Genomic DNA, 16,762 nt, shown 5'->3' on the forward strand with positions numbered 1-16,762 from the left:
TTGTCACAACAAGTTTGGTAGTTTAGACAGAACTTTATTAGTTTAGACAGAACTTTATAGTTGAAAAATGCAAGTGTTTCAAAACAGCAAAACAAAGCAAATAAACAGAAATAAGTATGCCACACACATAGACACAGTTAAAATCAATAAATATATAGTTTATTTGGTTTTAACAAAATGGAATTCTTACCCAACCAATGGATGGGTAGCAATAGCACGTGGCTTTTGTAATCCTGACCAGACAAGAATACATCTATGAGAGCCATCTAGATTGGAAACCTCAATCCTTGATGTGCCTGAATCAGACCAATAAAGTTTGCGTCCAATCCAATCGACTGCAATCCCACCTGTAATAAAAAGAATTTTTGAAAATTGTAATTTATTTTTAACTATTATTTTTATTTTATTTATAAATAAATATTATTAAAAAAATATGAAGCTGCTGCTATAAATATATTGAGCAAAACAAAGTTCAAAGTTCGGAACATCAATAATTACTACGGAAATTCGGCAAAATATTACGGACGTGCAGAAATGTAGATAAATAGGGTACTACACAGAAATCTATATGTAAAATTATGATTTGGCCTTAAATTATGGAAAAACCCCAGCAATTAAACGCAATAATTATGGTCAAATCGACAACCCATATGACAGGTTTTTCCCGAACACTGTGTTGGCCTCCTTTCGTACCTCTCATGATGCACCACAAGCAACTAATCAGTCAGAAATTAATTCTGTGCATGCTCGCTCAGAAACATATCTACAAAATAATATGCTAACTGTCGATGCATTGTGCATAATATTGGTGACTGCTGGTTAAAGTTTACGGTGCAGTCTGCCAATTTACAAATATCTCTTCCAGTCCTGGACTTCTATAATGTTATATGGATATTGTATTCAATAAAATGGGATCTAAATTTTAATTTAGTGGCAGAAAAAACATTTATGAAATTAAGCGTGTTGCCACTAGGACAGCATCCCATGGTCTACCCCCAAATACCAATGTATGTTAGTTTAGAATCATTAGAATCCAAACTCTCTAGGTAATTGCAGGAATTTCCTGATATTTTGAGTAATCCTCCTGCCTCCAGCTAACATGTAATATATCACGATTATTTTTTTAATGAAAAAAAAACCATCCCGATAATATATAGAGGTGAAAAATGCGCTTTCCGCCTACAATTATTTATTCTAAGTTAGGTTGGATCTTTGAAAATACCTCTAATGTATTCAAGTTGAGAATACCAATACAAGTTAGAAATACATACAAATATACAAGTTAAACCAAATATGTACATTTAAATTGAAGACTACTAATACCATGGAGGGGTTATACTAATATGCAAAACATATATTATATTAAATAATGTTTCCTGCGACATTATCCACTGCATAATGACTTTATTATCTCACTTGTACTTGCGGATGGAAAAATCTTCCATTATAAGAAGCATTTATGATCCACATAGTGTCACCGTAACTTCTAATAGTCATCATTCAAATCCCTTGATATTCACAGGTATTGCCACGGATTCTTATTAAATCTTAAATGGCCAATGGTAAGCACCCTGAAGGCTTAAACTTAAAATCTGCATGAATCATAATGAATATCTATAGATTTTATCTAGCATCATAATCGTTAGAATACACTAGGGCAAATCATAGAATGCTTTTAACATTCGGTTTAAATCATACCTTAATCACTATGTGAATGAAAGGTAAGTTATGGTCAAATCATTTGATAAAAACTTACAAAGACCAACATTAAATAGATAGAACTACCTGAATAAATACTGACACTTGGAAGAAATACATGCTTTTAAAAAGCTAAAAAGATATTTAATATTTAAAAATTGTTGGTTTTATTAGATAACACTGAGATGACAGGATATAATCCAAAATAGGTTTTAGGGAAATATATAAAACAGCATTGTACAGTATATACCATGAAATTGTAAACAGTCTTGGATACCAATCTGCTAAACTCATGATGTGGGTCTATTGAGATAGACAAACAAATTGGAATAGACCTGTGTGTTGGAGGATTGCACTATATACTATACGAACTATACTCTTGATTATCGGACTTTAAACATTACATTTACATTCAAGAAATTGCAAAAGACGAAAAACTGTGTCCATTTTAGGAACATTTTTACCATTATCAGTGGTTACATGTTTTTATAATTCTATATTTAACATTTAAAATAAGATAGGTTTTCTTATTTAACTAACTACTAACCTGGACTTTCAAGACCTAAATGAACCACATCCATAATACCAGTACCATCTAGTGATGCTCTCTTAATGATATCTAGTGTCACATCTGACCAGAATACAAGATTTTCTCCAATATGGTAATCTAATGCAATGGCATTCTCTAGTCCTCTTAGTATTGATGTGTATTTTGAGTGCTCAGGTTGAATACGACGTATGTCAATCCGGTTTGCAAACAGTAAATAAGGCTCTGGGCCTAAAAATAAACATTGATTTAAACATTTTTTAAGTTTTAGTCTAACCAGGTTATCATGGTGCATTGTTTTATATTGCATGTAATAAAATTGCTTGGGACATATTGAAATAAAATGTTCATATCATAAAAGGGACAAAACCTTAGGTAAATCAGACATAACCCTGTTCCAACAAATACATTTTCATGTATTTTTTTTTATTGCAGTAGATGATGTTTAAAAAACACTATTTGCTAAATTCATAGTTACAAACCTGGAAGATTTGAAATGATTCGGACATGACAGTTGGTAACTATGTGAATAAGGCAAAGTTGTTATTTACAACGGGTGCAGGTCAACTCGGCCCTAAACCGTCTCGGCCAAAGTCAAGTCGGCCCCACGTCAAGTCGGCCCCAAGTCAAGTCGGCCTCAAGTCAACTCGGCCACACGTCAACTCGGCCAAAAGTCAACTCGGCCAAAAACTAACCCGTCAACTCGGCCTTTAAAAAGTATGGAACGCAAAAAGTGCTAATATAGTAGTTCATTTATCACAATGGCAGGATATAGTACGGTTAGGCCTACATAATAGACGAAATAATACGGAAATTTCCATGTAAATTATAACACACCGGGCCCGATCGTTTTTTGTTTAATTGATAGGTAGTATCTATTTATATTGTTGGTTGGTTAGTCTCAGTAAGAACCCTCAGTAAGTGTTTGTTTGTTTTTGATAGGTACAAGGATGTTCCCAGAAAGAATCGAAATATTCTTAGAAGGCCTATATATTATATAGATATTATTAGATTAATACAGTAAAATAAAATTTTTTTTTTTGTATATATTCTCTCTCAAATTATTAGCAATATGTTACGGTCAAAGTGAATAACTATAATATGTGACATTAAAATGGTATATTACAGTAACAAAATCTTTCACACATTTATTTTTCGGGGGTACAATGACGATGTCAATCAAACTACCGAAGAGATTATGGAAACAAATTCGGAATGTTCTGTTATGTTAAAGTTCTATTGCAATTGTGCGCTATTCAAATTGTTTTTATTACTTTTGTGATTTGATTATAATGGAGAATCCAATGAATACATTTTATGTATGGGAAATTAATCTAAAACACACTGAAGAAATGATCATAAATAAATGGTGTATTTTTATTTTGTCAAGCATAAAAACTAATCTAAAACACACTGAAGAAATCATCATGAAAAAATGGCATATTTTGATTTTGTCAAGCAAAAACTAAACAACGGAATTCCTAAACAACATAATATTGCCTTAGCATTTTCATCTGTTTTTTTAACACCCACCGCGCCCTGTATTGTTCAATAAAATTTATCACCTAAAGGGGCATTCACACCGTACCTGTTCCGTTTCGCGGAACGGAAGACAGCGCCGTTTTTTCAACATGACGCGCGCATGTTCACTGTTCCGTTTTAAACATTCACACCTGTTCCGTTTTGTGACGTATTTCGTGACAACGGGCAAAGGTTAAAATGGCAGCCGTTTCTGGATGGTCATCGGATGATAGTAAGGAAGAAATTATTCTTTCCGCTATAATTTTAGCCAAAAGAAAATGGGTAAACGAGGTCTGTTTCAAAGAAAGAAATTTGGTCAATTTGAAACATTGGTAAAATGTAACTTTTTTTTTTATTTCGTCTATTATGTAGGCCCAAGTCCTAACCGTACTGTGATGTTTATCCTGCCATTATAATATTTACTATATTAGCACTTTTTGCGTTCCATAGTTTTTAGAGGCCGAGTTGACGGATTAGTTTTTGGCCGAGTTGACGTGAGGCCGTGTTGATGTGGGGCCGAGTTGATTTGGGGCCTACTTGACTTGGGGCCGACTTGACGTGGGGCCGACTTGACTTTGGCCGAGACGGTTTAGGGCCGAGTTGGATCGAATTCTTTACAACAATGACAAGCAGCACAGTATAAAACTTTATACAAGGTTCTTACCAAGAGCTTTACATGTTTTACCATCTGGTCTCAACTCGTAGCCATCAATACAGGAGCATTTAAATGAACCGTCTGTGTTTGTACATATCTGACTGCAAGTCCCATCAATCAAACACTCATTTACATCTATGGAAAAAATGCAAAAATAATATAATTTATTTATATAATTTAGTCAAATAATAAGAATAGAAACGGCTATAAATAAATAAACATAGAACTTTTGTTATATCCATATTAAGCGTTCTTACTCTCTCGCAATAAAAATAATTTGTAATCAAGCATCTGCAACTCAACATTCTACACAAAAAAATTTATTATTCCCAACGTGTTAGGCCAGAGTAAACTAGTTTCTATTATTTTTCCCTATTATCTCAAATTGTTTTATTGTGCCTCAAATTATTGAATAGTCTGTGATGCACTACTTTTGCAGAAACTACAGCAAAAAAATGATTATCAATGAAATGATTACCTGTACAATTCCTACCATCATCTTTGAGATAGTAACCATTGTAACATGTGCAACGCACACCTGCGTCTTCTATTTTTGTACAAATTTGGTCACAAATGCCTTCAATTTCATCACATGAGCTATAATTAACATCAATATTATCTACAGAAAAATAATAATACAGTATAAAGATAGTATTATCCTTCGACAACAAGGTAATTTAAAAAACAATTTAATGATGAATACTGCACAAAACAAAAGCATATAACATTAACGACAGTTATGTATGTATGATATGTAAACCCTTATTTGTTATCATTTATCACGTTACAAAACTGACAGACAGTAACATCAATCAATCATCATTCTCCTAGATTTTAATCAAGTAATATTATCTGATATAAATCAGACTATTAATGTAAACAAATTAATAAATTTTATATCATTTTTTTATTTGACCAAATAAAAACATTAAAAACATGTCAGGAAAAAAAAAACAACCTAGGCCACTATGACTAAACAAGTCTTTATAAAAGCAATATTTACAATAAAATCCAATTAACGTATATACAAAATAAAAATTCAGGTTAACAGTAATATTAATCAAAATACTGTGGATTTGTAAAGTTGCCTAATGTTCTGTACATATTATTACCCCGTTCATTTTTGGATCAAACACAAACAGAAGCATACTCACATAATGCAGATACGGTAGTAGTCAGTGCAAAGTTATACCTTGACCTTACCAGTAGTATATTAATATACTTACTTTTAATTACTGTGGAGTGGAGTCTCTGAATTTTGAGATACTGTAAATGAAATTTTTGACTTACTACATGTATTGATAGATGCTTCATCACTAGCATCGTTACAGTCATCTACACCATCACAGACTTTATGCAGTGATATGCAATCATTATTAGCACAACGGAATTGGTTGGCAAGGCAGCTACTGTTTGCTGTTAAACGAAAAGTAGAAAAAAAAAAGTTGTACAAAATGTTGTAAAATTCTTATTTCTAATGAATTATTATTATTAAAGACCCTTCTTAACATTTAAGTTGTATTATCAGTGCAAAGTTTACCCTGTATATGCTGCATTGACGTACATAGGTATATACAAAATCAACTTTTGGATTTATTAAACATTATTAAAAATTACATTATTTATACAATACTTTACAACTTAAAAAAAGAAGAAAATGTACAAATAAAGAAATCAATAGATCTCAATTGTTACATTCAATTCATATTTGCACAATTAAATTTTATATTGAGTACACTAAATACACCTAAGCAATATGAAGCAACAAAACAAGAAGTTATGTGTTCCAATGTACTTTTTTACATACACTATTTAAATACAAAAACATACTATATTTATTATATTTTATAACAGAACACAGTTCTGGAAATAACAATAATCTATAGCACTTAAAATATCTCATGTCTATTTATTAAATCAAAATATTTAAAAGAACTATATATTAATTTCAACTTACTGCAATTGTCCTCATCACTATCATCTGAGCAATCTGAATCACCATCACACCTCCAACTCATTGTGATACACCTTCCTGATGTACATTGAAACTGCTCTGCACTGCATGTACTAGAAGCTATTAAAGAAATAAAGAAGTATACTGAATCATTGCTTCAAATCAGACCTTGCTAAATGAATGACAATCAATATATTAATATAAATATATAATATCAAAAATTTATCACAAACTTTTATGAATTTTTAAAACCAAACATAAGAAATTTTACTTTTTAGGAATACATTTTAATTTTTTTAATTGTAAATACCTTTTTCTTTATTTGAAATTTGTATTATTCTTTGTTGTCATTTGTCATCATTGTTGATGGCCCCATTAAGAAAGCTCATTCTTACCCTCTTGAAATTTAGGTGAATGATCATACAGTTCCTGGGACAGTTTTTAATATTTATTGTTTATAAATATCTTCATGGTGAATTTTTGAAAAATGTTAAATATGTGCTCAACATAAAGTAAATTTGTATTTATTATATGCAAAAATACATGATAGAAATCAGAAACTGTAAATATAACTTACGACAGTCTAGTTCATCGGATTGGTCATCACAATCATAATCTCCATCACACTTCCATTGTTGATTAATACAGGTACGATCATTGCACATAAATTCACTTATACTGCATGACTGAACATTTGTGCCTTTTGTGAATAAAACACAACATATATTTAAAGAAACCTATGACAGCTATTTTTTGTTTTCTGACCTATAACAAACATTTTCATTCTTTTCAATACTTATGTATAGAATTTGGTACAATAAACAAATACAACAAAAATACAACCAAAAAAAAGAAAGAAAATTGAAAATATTACAAAACTTTGGTAATAAATTAAGTCAATTACAAAAGAATTAGGTTGAAAGATCACTAAAACCATGTGGAATAATGTTTTGATGAGCAATGTAGTTGTCTTGTAGTGGACGTATTTCTAATGTGTTAAGTGTTTGTTAATTTAAATTTACAATAAGACTCATCATTACAGATTGGCCTATAGTTGATAAATATGACGGAGAGAACATCCTTTCAAACATTTCGTTCCATAAAATAGAGAGATAGAGAACTTTAGAATTCCACATGGTTGATCCTTTTGATTTTTATGCAAAGCCCATAAACTAAAAATATTCATATATGATATTTCTATGTATGCAGATCATCAATTTAATTTTTTTTTCAAACAAAATATAGGACTTGACTTGACATATACAATCATAGTTGATGTTTTATTATCAGAATTACTTGTGAGCCTAGTAAAGTTAATAAGATTAGAGTAAGAACAGACTCCCCAAAGATTTCTACTAAATATGCTAAGCATAAAATTAAAGAGGAAACATTCATCAATTTAAAGAAACTAGGCACTTATTTTAGGTAATAGGAATTCAAAATAAAACGTTCGGTTTAGATAATTAGTTTTGAAATTGGACAAAACACATAAACAAACACACATATATTTAACTATTACACAGCAATATTGCTATTAGCGAGTCAGATCGTTATTGCCGCTCTAGACCAAGTTGTATTGTAGTCATATATTGTACTATAATATAAAATTAACTTACTACAACGTAACTCATCGCTGCCATCTGTACAGTCCTTTTCTCCATCACAGACATATCCTTCAAGAATACAAACACCAGTATGACATAAGAATTGGCCTTCGCTACATGGAATAATATGAATTGCTGGAAGTAAAAAAAAATTCAAGTTAAATTAATTTTGAAATATGTTACAAAATGTATGGGTACTATGATGTTGAAAATTAAAAGATTTTTTTTATACTTGTGTAAGGCCTACATTGTACAATTTGAGAATTATAAGTATTGTACAAATTATTCAAGAGAATCAAATCGTTTTTAACTAGAGAGTAGATCATTCTGACCATTCATGACTTGTAACCCATCACTAAACGTTATGGATTTCATTTTATTAGTAGTTTATAAATCTGTGCAATTGTTCACTATTTGTTGGTGCTGTACAGTTTGGTCCCAAGTGGGAATGACAGTACTCGGAAATCCTTGTAAACAAGCCTGTCTGTCCCAATGTGTCTATTTTCTTGCATCATAGAAGTTGTTTCTATTAAAAACACCAATGATTCATGAACAGTTCAAAACCAGAAAAAAAGTTGACAAATGTTCACGCCGTTTACCGCACTCCCAGTTCTAAGGTGAGGTCAAATTAAGAATGCTAACTACTCTATGTTGCAGTTAAAATTTCTCCATGAAGGTTTTTGGGTAACTGAGACCAGAATATTTGGGTTTGAAAACAGAAAAAAAGTTAGACCTATTCTTTTGTGAGGACAAATTTCAACTAACAAGAAATAATATTTTTGAAATAATATGGTTCCAAGATCTTTGGATAAGCAGATAAATAGAAACAGAGAAAACAATAATAACAATTTTTATACTATCTTAACTATTTTACTATCAAAATTATCATACATTTTCTTTCTTAATGGAAACGAAAGTATATTAACAATTTCACCAGTGCCTTGATTTTAAGCATGAGGTTAAACAAGTACAATGTCAAGTGCACTTTTGATAGTTGAACATCTGTAAACTATCTAAAAAGTTCATTTCATTCCTCATAACATGTATCAACCATATCATTATCAATGGTGCTTTACAGTATGATATTATAAAAGGTTTTTTTTTTTCTTGACCGACACACGATACATGAGGGATGCAATTCACTGACCATGTACTTTCTCAATTACAGTTTTATATGACAATCAGTTTTAATTTGTTAAGCTTTAAAATCTAATTTCCTTTCTCAGTTTTTTTTCTACCTATTGTTTTAGAGAAACATTTTTTTTGTCTTGCGTGGGTTTATCCCACTTTTAATAAAATTCTCTGTAATAAATATGTATGTACATTTTTTTTTAAATTTTATGTTACACAAAGATTCTTCTTAAAGGTATTTATAATACAACAAATTATACATAATAAGAGGATTGATTTCAAAATTAAAACACATACAATAATCAATATGTATATGTTTATTACATTAATTTTTGAAATAATAATTCACTGAATTTTTGTTGTTGTACTGATGAAGTAACACACACACACAAATAAGATTTTGTTCTAACATTTTTTTTTTAAACATTATATAGCAAATTAATTTGAAAGTATAATAAAAGAATATATATTTTCACATTTCTAATAATAATCAATAATAGGTCTGAACTAATTTTTATAAAATGCAATGCAGTTTGATTTACTCATCATTGAATAGCCTACCTATTTGCTTTAGAGATATGTCACCACAATAATGTTACTCTGAGTATTTAATGCAATCATAATGTACTAATAAATGAGGAGTGAATGAAAACACCGTTAGTCATTTTGTGTATATAAAACAGTGAAACCATCAACTTGCAGATTTTGACATGCAAAATGAAATTAAGTGTCATTGCTTAACAAATATGTATCAAGATTTTCCTTAAACTGACAGTTGATAGTATTTTATAATCAATTCTTTTCACTAAAAAAAACCCAATGTTTTATTATTCAATCCATAACAGAATAACAAGATTGCCACCTAAAAGGATAATTCAATAAATTCACTCATTCATCTGTACTGTACATAACATGTAAATAAAGTGTGAAGAAAACTTACGACATTCAACCTCATCATAACCATCACTACAATCCCTGTCGCCATCACAGCGCCAATCAGCAGGTATGCAACCGCCTGATTCACATGCAAACTCTAATGCTGAACATGTACGTGCATCTAATCACCAAAACAAAGTATAAATAAGATAATTATACATGATTTGCACAATTTAAAAAAATATAATTACCTAGCAAAATAATTGAATTCTATATATATATATATAATAGCCTATGAATTTATAAAATTTATACATGGCTATATTTAATGTAAGATTATTTAATTAATAAAACCTCAATTGCCAACATTGATTTAGGATGATTTTGTGAAAAAGGGGTTATTTGTGCCACACTTCAGCCTATGTCACTATTTTTTAAATTTGAACACTTTTTAAAAAAAGAGGCTACTATACAGTGACTTACAATTCAATCATTATTACTATGTTTTATGTATTAATATCTATTGAATAACACTTACTGCAAACTTCATCTGATGAGTCTCCACAGTCATTATCTCCATCGCAAACCCACCTGTTATATATACAATTCTTATTATCACATCTGAACTTGTTAGATCCTTCACAATTTACCTCATCTGAAAAGAAAAAGAGATTGAGATGAGAATGGAAAACAATAGTCATTGCATGACAGCAATGACATGGAGTAGGATAGGTAAGGTATTAAAGTAAGAAAAGAATTATCAATTTAAAATGTTTATTAGCAATGAAATAAGCAAGTACCGTTCATTATGTTAGATAATTTCTATAGATAAATATTAATTTATAATAATTTATGCAAATGGCTAAAGATTTATATACTATTTAAAAGTATGTTTTATAATCAATATTGCATTTCAAAATAAAAATAACCATTTTGTCAACATTTACAAATTTCATTAATTTTTTTAGTATTCTTTTTATAGACTTAATTTGCAATTTTTTTTTATTTAAAAAAAATAGAAATCATTCTATTCATTCAGTGTACCAAATATTTATTCATATATACCTGTAAGAAATGATAAGAAACGTACAATTGATGAATGTTTTGTTATCAGACCTCTCTAGAAGGAATACCAAACAATGTTGAATTGTATAACCTTAAGAATCTGTTCACATTTCTCTGATTGTATTAATTAGAACAGATCAATTCTTTAAATCCCTAATTGGTTCAAATGCCACCAGTGAAAAGTGAACTGTAAACAATATGTATGAGTTTAGGTGACCACCAAATACCCGTTTTCTATTTAAATTTGTTAAGTGCCTTTGATCTTGGTATTGTTTGCTGGGTCTTTTATTCTCAGTGCTTTACACACAAGAACCTGAAACCTTCATTCTCTGCTAATCGTAAACATGTTGACAATGTTTTCCACATGAATGAATAAATGTACAGTTACCAGTAGATACTTTATTTTGAAAGCTATTATAAAACAAACTATTTAACAAAAGTTGGGAATGGATTCCAAACATACATTTAAAAAATTTAATATAAATTTCTACTGAATATGCAATGATTTGATTTGGCATGCGCCAAATCAAGGCAATCTTAACAGCAAACTGAGCTCGCCTTGCCAAGAGTCCTTTGATCTTATGTCTTGTTGCGACAAATACCAACAGTACTGTACAATATACATATTCTTCATGATACACAGTGTCTGTTAAGGGGCGTAGAACTGATCGTGTCGCAGGCACAGATAAAGCCTTTGATTTTCTAAGCTTAGCATCCTGATGTCAGATTGCCTTGGTTTAATGAATAGCCACTTAAAATTTCCAACTAGAAAAAAGTTGATTTCAAATCATGTAACTAACCACATCCGATTTCATCACTTGCATCTCCACAATCATTGTCTAAATCACACTGCCAGCTTTTGGATATACACTTGCCATTTGCACACGCTATCTGGTTTGAGGAACATGTTGAAGATTCTGAAAATACAAATTTTTAAAGTGAAAGTAAATCTTACTATCTGGATCTATGAAGGTTTGGGAACTAGATAGATTTATAAAATTTACAGCGAACTAACTGTGTTTGATTCTCCTATGCTGAGAATAAATGATCTCCGGCATTCTTATAAATTTCTGGTATTTTTTTAATAAATATAATTACAGTTAATAGGTAATATATTTTTGTTTTAATTTTTTAAAACAAAGGATCAATCCAATTTAACTTGAAGTAAAAATAATGGTAAATAGCACGTTCCTCTTTTTTAAAAACCATTTTCCTTAACATGTAAGTTTTTATGAAAAAGTGATTTCAGTTCTTTAAATATCAAAAATATGTTACGTCTCTCGATACTGTAGTAGCAACCCGACCCAGATTCGGATACAAGTTATAGCTTAAGAACAGCATCTTTCAAATTAGTTAGCATCTTGGGACATTGTTTTTGCATGATCGTTATTGAAAAATTGGTTTTATTCTCCAATTTGATATTTTTCTATGGATTAAAATTATAGTTTAGTATTAGGACTATTAAAATTAAATTTGTTAGAAAAATGAAGATTATTCTGAATATTAGAGACAGCAGCACGTTTGAATATACTTTGACACCTTGATGACATGCAAGAATTCATGACCACATGAATAAACTGTGGGCCTATTAAAAGGCCCACCTGATTTATGATAAATAGGTATTCAGTATTCAAATTGTCCAACTTTGGTTCTTAGTTAAAAAAAGGACTGGCAAGTTTCCCATTTGTATGCTAATTTAATGATAAAAATTCAACAGCCATTGTGTACTACATATCATACTAGATTACTGGATTCAAAATAATCATGCCACCATTGAGAATTAAGAAAATCATTAAAGTTTTGGAAAGTATGCTTGTAATATTTAAGGTTAATGTGTTTTTTATTCGTCATAAAACTGATCACTCAGAAGCAATGTAGCATGTCCATATAGAATAACGATCACTCAAAAAGCATTTCAACTAATACAGTTAAAATAAATGGCACACATTTAGATAAATTGTATGAGCGCTGCTGTCAAACCAATTTTCATATTATACTTATTATTGTAGAATACACATAAAATAAGACAATTAAAGTAGAACTATAGTAAAACCAAGACATTCCCTATAAATATATAACTGAAACTAAATACCAATAATGAACACCATGGTGCCGGTTAAACACTTCTGGTTGCACGGTAACCATATAATTATATCCTACCCTGTCCTACGATAATTGAATATATAAAACTATTTCTGTATGAGCAATAGGCTACAATTTTTCAATATACTGTACGTTGTCATCCTAATTTTCATACATAATGCAGAATAAGATTATATACAGGTGCACAGCAGCTAAAGAGCAAATCATGACTAGCACACAACAAGACACTGGGCAGGTCCTGAAAGAACTCGGCTTATAAGTTATAATTTATTTTCTATATATATTTTGTTGTGAATGTGTATAAAACTGACTGTGTGATATAAAAAAGTATGGAAAAGAAATATGTATATTACATCAGGTCAATGTACTGAAAACTGTAATATTACACAATGATAATAATAAGATAAACAATGGCATAAAGCCTTTACACGAAGTTGTAAAATCGGCGAATTGAAAGTGTGTTCAGACAATAGTGTCATCAGTTAATCTAAACATAGCCAAAACCTACGCCAGGTGGAAAAACAAAATCACATCGACATTTACTAAAAGATTACTAAAATGTGTTGAGGATAAACAAAGGTATGAGACAGCGGTACAACAGGTGGGAATCTTCCGTAATTAGGCATCTTTCATTAGGTTAAAAATCAAAAGCATTTGTACATTAAATATGAATACACCTCAGCTAGCGGCAATAACAGAAACATAAAGTGTAATAAAAATAATATTTTTATAACAGACACAATTTTAGAGGGCTCTTCCTTTTTAAAGGAAAAACGCTTTTTTTACCAATATCGTAGATCTGCACCTTCACAGTATAGTATACAAACAGATAAATGTATAAATCATTCGTTTGCAACCTGGGTAAAGAACCATTTAAACTATCGTATCTTTTGAGTGATCATGAATTTGTATTACTGGTACTGTAGTTTTGTTTAAAAATCCATCCTTTGTGATTGGCTTTGCTCTCCAAATGGATTTAACCTTGTGGAGTGTGCCACTATACAATTAATCGTTTATATGAGTGACAACTTAATAACCAATCATATGAAATAAAGTCAGTTTTTATTCTATTCGCTATGCTAATTCTCAATAGAAAAAAATAATTTTCAAAATATAAAAGAAATGAAATTAGATACCTAGTTTTGTTTAATACAAAATGCAATGTGAACTCATTGTGCGCCTTCTCATTCAATCGCGTAGCTTTCTTAAGTCAAGCATTCAACTCAAAAGCTCAGAAATCCTAAAGTAAAATGATCAAATTGAACAAGGCATACACAACTAAACAGTAAATCTACTTTATTCAGCTGGTTCAATAGCAAATATAGGCTCCTGATCACTAGAGATGTTGTGGTATACCATGTTTTTCCAAAAAAGAAATTTAAAAAATCGACTCTTTTTTATCTTGAAATACAAAAGCAAAGTAAGAAAAGAAAAGCCTGAGATTTAACATTTGAAGAATATTAAACAATTAATTAAAATGAAATATGATAAACATTTTTAAATATTACATTTTAAATTGAAAACAACCATTTTTGGGGCTGATGGATGGAATACAATGACTTAGGGTTCTTTACATAGTAAGACAAGCGTAAATAAGTTACATAAAGAAATCATTATTTTGCACCCATTGCAAAAAGTGTCAAATTCTACAGCTTCAATTTTGATTTGGAATCCGATTCCCATGAAATTTTAAATGAAGCGTAAACGTAGCCTAAATAGCCACAACAGATTTTATTTACAGTTGATCCATGGTTGATACAGTATTTAGGTATAATATGACATGATATGCATAAAAAACAAAATCGTTTTATAATCATCAAACAAGACAACTTATTAACGATAAAAACTACTGCTTTCTTGAACTGTTTCACAGATATATAGATATTTATTCTAACTGTTTGAGACCTTGTTTTTAAAATAGCTACCTGGACTGTACATTGGTATAAGACAACTTTAACACAGCAGGCACTTATCATTTAAGACACTCTCTCTGCGGGAAAGTTTCCACATAACAATTTACTACTTTACTGGTAATAACAAATTTGTTTAATGTGTAACCCCTTAGGGGTAAAGAATCATCACAAACTAGTTTTTATATTACAATGATCTAATTTCTAAAATTGAAATTGTTTAAAGCTATAAAATTTTATACCGTACTATTATAACAAACAAGTCTTATTTGTACATGTAATAATTGATTTGATTGTTTTTATCATGGTTAAAATGTAGGTCCTTTGTATACATGGCTGATTTTTAGTTTTTAACAAATAAAACTGGTTTATCTAACTGTAGTCATTGATCCTGCTTTGCTACACAAACAAAGCAATAAAAACTAAAGAATTTATATACTTCAAGCAGAATAAAGTTAATTGTGTCAAGCTTCAAAAGTATTTTAAAATTCTAATGAGGTATTTGTTATCAGTAACTGATAATCTAAGATTGGAAAAATATTTAAATTTACAATAGTTAGTTGTACATTTAGCTTTCAACAGAGATATGAAATCTGTAAACCAATTTTTTTTCCACATTACTTTCGTATTTGCACAAAAAAGAAAGAAAGAATGTACATGAATCGTATTTCATGCATTCATTGTGGTACACCAGTATTTTGAGCAAAACAGTTTAATCTTGAAGCAATTACAAGTCAACTGTTAAATTAAAAGTCAGTATACAAAGAAGTACCACAAACTTTGTATTCTCTATTAACAAATCAGTTACTTCTTGACCAAAAACAATTTTTAGTTTATAAATTACTTGGTTGTTTGATTTTAAAATCAAAACTTAATCACTTGGAAATAAATTAAAAGGGAAATTATTTTCCCTTCGCCGAATCTGTTAACAGAGTCTTTGTTTGATTTGGGTTAAAAATATTTCAAGCAAGAAATACAGTATGTTAGGATTTTATGAGAAAATTCTCACTTTGTTCAACTAAAGCCTCGATCGCACTGGATTTAATTTGGTCAAATTAACCGAGTTACCGGTTAATTTGTAAAGTTAAATTCAAACACTGGTTACAATTTTTTACATTTTTTTATTTCATACGCATCCAACATGTATAACTATTTTATCATGATTATAAACTAAGTCTCATTTGAGGCTTAGGGAGTGGAGTCAAAAGAGTCATGAGTTACAACCCTGGCACTAGGTCAGGATTGAACCCTGGACCTTGGGATTGAAAGGCAGGCATGTTAACCACCAAGCTATAGCTCCACTACTACAGCTTCTCTCAGGGTCTGTTTTTGCAGCATAGCGCCGAATAAATCATTATATAAAAGTAGATTAAAAATATAATTTTTATATTGACTGCTATTTTTGCTAAATTTGATCTCCTTAAATAACCGTTAAAATCAATAGGTGGTCATCGACGGAAATCGTTAGCAGTTCCCCAAAATGCAATGGCTACTGGCGGTCAATTCAAACGTTACTGCAGTGTAGTTGACACAAGATCAGTCATTGTCAATGAAATAACCGTTATTTTGCGTTGCAGCTAAAAGTTGCACAGAAATAATTGAATTGATTGGGTGTTTTTAACAGTTATTTTAAGACTGCCATTTAACCGGTTATTGGAAATTGGAGTTAATTTATTCACATGGTTATTTTTTAGCAGC

General features: G+C 30.2%; 1 protein-coding gene across 1 annotated transcript in view; it reads right to left on the reverse strand.

Moving 5' to 3' along the window:
* LOC140055295 (low-density lipoprotein receptor-related protein 4-like) overlaps nucleotides 1-16,762 on the reverse strand; it is a 45,307-nt gene that overhangs the window by 18,609 nt on the left and 9,936 nt on the right. Inside the window, exons 3-13 of the mRNA XM_072100596.1 lie at nucleotides 11,852-11,968; nucleotides 10,525-10,641; nucleotides 10,051-10,167; nucleotides 7,992-8,114; nucleotides 6,953-7,075; nucleotides 6,379-6,495; nucleotides 5,712-5,837; nucleotides 4,900-5,040; nucleotides 4,431-4,556; nucleotides 2,246-2,476; nucleotides 191-347 (exon numbers count right to left, since the gene is read on the reverse strand). Coding sequence (XP_071956697.1) covers nucleotides 191-347; nucleotides 2,246-2,476; nucleotides 4,431-4,556; nucleotides 4,900-5,040; nucleotides 5,712-5,837; nucleotides 6,379-6,495; nucleotides 6,953-7,075; nucleotides 7,992-8,114; nucleotides 10,051-10,167; nucleotides 10,525-10,641; nucleotides 11,852-11,968 — 1,495 coding nt within the window. The remainder of the gene's footprint in view (nucleotides 1-190; nucleotides 348-2,245; nucleotides 2,477-4,430; nucleotides 4,557-4,899; nucleotides 5,041-5,711; nucleotides 5,838-6,378; nucleotides 6,496-6,952; nucleotides 7,076-7,991; nucleotides 8,115-10,050; nucleotides 10,168-10,524; nucleotides 10,642-11,851; nucleotides 11,969-16,762) is intronic.

Source organism: Antedon mediterranea, chromosome 7 (genome assembly GCF_964355755.1).
Source record: "Antedon mediterranea chromosome 7, ecAntMedi1.1, whole genome shotgun sequence".
In the NCBI taxonomy this organism is placed as follows: domain Eukaryota; kingdom Metazoa; phylum Echinodermata; class Crinoidea; order Comatulida; family Antedonidae; genus Antedon; species Antedon mediterranea.